Source organism: Trypanosoma rangeli (assembly GCF_003719475.1).
Source record: "Trypanosoma rangeli strain AM80 chromosome Unknown Tra_15.4_contig_00685, whole genome shotgun sequence".
In the NCBI taxonomy this organism is placed as follows: Eukaryota; Euglenozoa; class Kinetoplastea; order Trypanosomatida; family Trypanosomatidae; genus Trypanosoma; species Trypanosoma rangeli.
In genome coordinates this window covers 1-4,558 of record NW_021706435.1, presented here as the reverse complement: position 1 = coordinate 4,558, position 4,558 = coordinate 1, and the positions used below count along the sequence as shown (strand labels likewise).

At 53.2% G+C, this 4,558-nt stretch overlaps 4 protein-coding genes across 4 annotated transcripts in view, besides 1 other annotated feature; 1 reads left to right on the top strand and 3 right to left on the bottom strand.

The window, feature by feature from the left end:
* Positions 1-767, bottom strand: part of TraAM80_09806 (DNA polymerase kappa) — a gene marked incomplete at both ends in the record, with an annotated part of 834 nt that extends 67 nt beyond the window's left edge. The window contains one exon of the mRNA XM_029386468.1: positions 1-767. This exon is cut by the window's left edge and continues 67 nt beyond it. Within this exon, the coding sequence (XP_029233675.1) occupies positions 1-767 (767 nt within the window).
* A 109-nt stretch (positions 768-876) lies between these two features.
* Positions 877-914: a microsatellite.
* Positions 915-1,406: 492 nt separating this feature from the next.
* TraAM80_09805 (uncharacterized protein) lies at positions 1,407-1,733 on the top strand (the record flags this gene model as incomplete). Its single annotated transcript, XM_029386467.1, has 1 exon — positions 1,407-1,733. The coding sequence occupies one exon, from the start codon at positions 1,407-1,409 to the stop codon at positions 1,731-1,733; it is 327 nt and encodes a 108-aa protein (XP_029233674.1).
* Positions 1,734-1,769: 36 nt separating this feature from the next.
* TraAM80_09804 (uncharacterized protein) lies at positions 1,770-2,621 on the bottom strand (the record flags this gene model as incomplete). Its single annotated transcript, XM_029386466.1, has 1 exon — positions 1,770-2,621. The coding sequence occupies one exon, from the start codon at positions 2,619-2,621 to the stop codon at positions 1,770-1,772; it is 852 nt and encodes a 283-aa protein (XP_029233673.1).
* Positions 2,622-3,303: 682 nt separating this feature from the next.
* Positions 3,304-4,558, bottom strand: TraAM80_09803 (putative DNA polymerase kappa, putative,DNA polymerase IV; the record flags this gene model as incomplete). Its single annotated transcript, XM_029386465.1, has 1 exon — positions 3,304-4,558. A coding segment is annotated over one exon (1,255 nt), but the record flags the coding sequence as incomplete, so codon positions are not given.

The following is a 4,558-nucleotide window of genomic DNA, read 5'->3' as shown; positions in this document are numbered from 1 at the left end:
GCCGTCGGGCCAATCCCTGCACTGGCAGTCAGCTGCGTCTCCGCGAACACACGCGCGCGGAACTCGGACGCAACATCCGCCGCAGTCATGCTAGGGTGAGCCCGCAGGTACGCCGTCACCTCCATCGTCAGCTCGTCAAGGCCCACGCTAGTGAAGTTGGGGTCGTACTCGGCCGCAATTCCCCGCACCACGGCGCTCTCCGCACGGTACGCGTCAAAGTCGGTTGGCACAATGACGAGTGAGGGGCACAGCTTCCTGCCAATATACCCTGGCATCCCGGAGCGCACACCGTATCGTCGCGCTACGTAGTTGGTCGTAGACAGCATATCGAGGCTCCCTACACCCACCGGGAGATCCAAAAGCGCGGGATTCTTCTTCATCTCCACAGCGGCATAAAACATATCCATGTCTACGTGCACATAATTGCGGAACTGGCGCTCTGCCTCCAGCTCCATCTCGCACGTTTTTGCCTTCTCTTTCAATGCTCGTTTAGCGGTTGTGGAAAGATGGAGATATTCTTCCGCTTTCGACAAAAGTTCCATATGACGCTTCTGTCGCTGCGCCTGCATTCGTTCTTCATTGAGATAAAAGGGCGATCTCCTAGATGACTTTGCAATGACATTATTTACGTACGCCTTGTCAACACTGGAAAGGCCCGCCTTTGTTGTGTCCAGCTGCAACTTGCTCAATGTCGTATTACCTTGTTTCTGTCCTTGTCTTTGTCGAAGGAAGGGTGCTGCGGCAACGAGTGCCCAGCAGCGCCGCATCGTCGTCAGGTACACTGATGATGCCTTTCGTCCACGTGTTTGTTTATTACCACCACTCCGTAAAGAGAAGGGGTTCACGCCTTTTGTATGGTTTTAAAAAACCGGAGCCGAGGTGAGGTGAGGCGGGACGGGACGGAGTGAGGGAGGAGTGAAAAAGATTTCTTTTTTTTTTTTTCACCTCCTTCCTTCAACTTCGGCTCCTTCCGACCCCTCTGCTTCTACACGGCTACATGAGTAATTACATAGAGAGAGAATAAAACACAGAAACGATGTCATTATAACTCTTCTGCAGCCACTCGTCTTATTCATTTGTTCGCTTGCTCCCCTCCCATTCCTGCAGTAGAGCCTACAGACACACAATCCGCCCCTCTGTCACCGTACACCTTTTTTTTCCTCCATTCACCAGACAGGAGACAAAACACATACACACAGATACACTTACGTTACTAACACTGACACTGCTGTGGTAGGAGTTGCCTCAGGAGCCTGTCGTCACAAATCACACTTCCCTACATAACGCCGACCCCGCCACGGCAAGACAGGGGTGCCAGCACGGTTGCTGGCAGCAGAGTGCATCTACCGGTAGCCACCCACGTGTAATGTTATTGTCAAATTTTTGACGTGAATATGCGGCGCACAATGCCGCAGCACAGGGCCCCTTCAAATACGCGTTACACAGTCCACTTGAACGATACCCGCGATCCCTCACGGAGTCGTTTATCACCCACCGCACCACAGACCCGTGGGGACGGATTCAGACCAGCATCCCCCACCAAAGCTAGCCGCTCCAAAAGTGTGCTGCTATCAAAAGGCGCAAGTGGCGCTGGTAAAGAAAAAACTCCCGATTCAATGCGATCCAATGCGTCCCGTAGAAAAGTCATTTCCCGCAACTGCGCGCCTAAAGTGTCCTCTAACACGGCACAGTTTGCTCGAGCTGTCACTGCAGCCTCCCTCTCATGCGCGTAGTCCCTGCGAAGCTGCTGCAACTCCAGACGAAGCACATCAAGCTCCAGTGCATCGTGTTCCCCCCCGTTGTCCCCGCTCTTCACGTGGCGTGTTCACACTTGGAGTGTCTGCAAAAAGTGCCACTGGAACAGAGACACGGGGCTTTGGTTCCCTTTCTTCCTCATCATTTTTAGATTTCTTTGATTCTGCATGCCACTGATGTTCCTCTTCTGTAGTTTGAACAGCAACAGGACGACGGTAGACATCCGTCGTCTGGCACGCCACAGCTGAGGTGTCTTGACTCGTCTGCGTCGTATTATTGCGTCTACCGCGCCGATTTCGCTCAATGACAGCAGCAGCCCTCTTTAAAAGCGTATGCCTCGCCTCTCTCTTCTCGTATTCCTCAGCTGACTGAAGCCGCCGCGTCAACTCCATCAACTCCGCCCGTGTAGCGTCGAGCTTCCCTCGCCACCCACCATGAACCTCCTTCAGTTCAGCCTCATGCTGCTCAACAATGCCCTCTACCTTACACCGGTAGCTCTCATGGGCGTCATGTGCCTCCCGTTCAAATGCGTCAAGCAAGGAATCATGATCCCTGTGCCACAGTTGAAATAGAACGGTTGCGTTTTCCAAAAATACACCGTGCTGTAGCAGCATTAACGCCTGCATGTGCTGCTGCATGGACGCCACGAAAACAGGGATAGCAGTTACCACCTTCTCCACTTCATCGGTAAAAGCGCGTGCACAGCGAAGGATGTCAAGACACTGCTCAAGGTCCCGTGTCAGGGCAGCGTTGGCACATTGAAGTGTAAGGATGGTGGCAGAGCAGGTGGGTGTCCTTGCCCGTGTGGACGCCGCTATGCTGTCCTGTGACGCATGTAGGAAGCTGTGACTGCACAAGTACTTCATTCCGCTGACAGTTGCAGCCACTGCAGGTGCTCATTCACTTCCTTGGTAGCACTTTGGCGACGCCAAAAAAAAAAAAGGCAGGCGAAGCAGAAAGTGAGGATTTGACAACAAGAGCAGCACAACAACAATAAACACGTAAGCGTCACAAACAACCGGTGTGCAAAGCACACTCGTCACCGCGCAATGACGCTCCGAAAAAAAAAAAAACAGTACCCACAAAGAACACACGGAGAAGCAAAAGATTAAAAAAAATTCAAGACCTACGTTCGCTCTCGCGTTGATTCATGCCTCACAGACTGAAACGGAAGAAATAAAACGGAGAAGGAAAAAAAAAACGGGAAAAACATGGCCATTCCGCCCAGCCATGCGCCCAGCCATGCGATCTTTACAAACACACCTACGCAAAACACTGTCGACACCCAACTGCCAGACGCGGAGCACTCATGACATGTCAATTGGTCGCGGCTCTCCCACACTACGAGGCCCGGCAGCAACGAGAAAATTAAAAGCAACTGAGGGCGTGGAGGCAGGTGAATGGAAGGAGGAAAGAGTTCCCTTGAGAGATACAGACACGTGCAACTCACGAAGAAAGACAACAACTGCCGCCCCAGTCCCCCGTTTCCACCTGCCCCAAAAAAGCAAGGGACGAAGACAAAAAATCACCCACAGTTAGGTTTCATGCTCAATCAATCACAATAACATTTTCCGCCGCGCTACCACCCTCTGACCGCCTCAGCTTCGCCGGGGGACTCACACACACCACATCATCATCAGCAACAAAATCATCCGATGTCCCCTTATTCGCTGAGCAAATCCACAGTTCGCTACCATTATTGTCATTCTTCAACTCCTCCTCTCCATTTACAAGGCGCTTTTTCCCACATGTTACCAGATTTTCCCTCGCATTGCTGTGAGTGCAGTAATGCAACAAGGTGCGCTGTACGTTACCCCGCTGAAGGATCTCGTACTCCGCCTTTGTCATTAGGTCCGCCAGCCGGACACCCACCAGCCTAAAGGAGGCATACTGGTCCGCAATAGGAAGCAGCAGCTCGTCAACCCCACGGCGGAGAGTCTCGAAGTCATCCAAGTGTTGTGACAAATTTTTGGAGTACTGATGTACCTCAAAGCTTACTCGCTTCGTCTTTAGGACAATCTGCCGACAAACCAATTCCTTTTCCTCAAGTCCCCTGTGCGCATGAAGCAGGGCTGAGTGCGCAATCTGCTGCAGATCCAAGCGACTCGAGAGATTTCTAAAGGTACGCTCCATGCCGATAGACTTCCGTTCCGCCCCTGATGCACGTTCAGTTCCATCAGGCGCGTCTGCGTCCATCCAGCGCACTATGCCCATGGAAGAACCCAGAAGAAAGCGAAACGTTTTCTCCGTTAAGACATAGCACAACTCAACACGCCGATCGTAAATGTCCCCAAGAGCGTTGATGCCTAGACCCTGAAGGATGCTTTCAGTCGAACGGCCAATCCCAGGCACGGTTCGCACCGGAAGGTTCTTCATAAAGTCCATCACATCCTCGCGCGTCCGAAGCTGCAGCTCGTGCTGGCCGTTCGGTTTCTTGTAGTTGCTCGCAATCTTGGACAGTGTCGCCGTCGGGCCAATCCCTGCACTGGCAGTCAGCTGCGTCTCCGCGAACACACGCGCGCGGAACTCGGACGCAACATCCGCCGCAGTCATGCTAGGGTGAGCCCGCAGGTACGCCGTCACCTCCATCGTCAGCTCGTCAAGGCCCACGCTAGTGAAGTTGGGGTCGTACTCGGCCGCAATTCCCCGCACCACGGCGCTCTCCGCACGGTACGCGTCAAAGTCGGTTGGCACAATGACGAGTGAGGGGCACAGCTTCCTGCCAATATACCCTGGCATCCCGGAGCGCACACCGTATCGTCGCGCTACGTAGTTGGTCGTAGACAGCATATCGAGGCTCCCT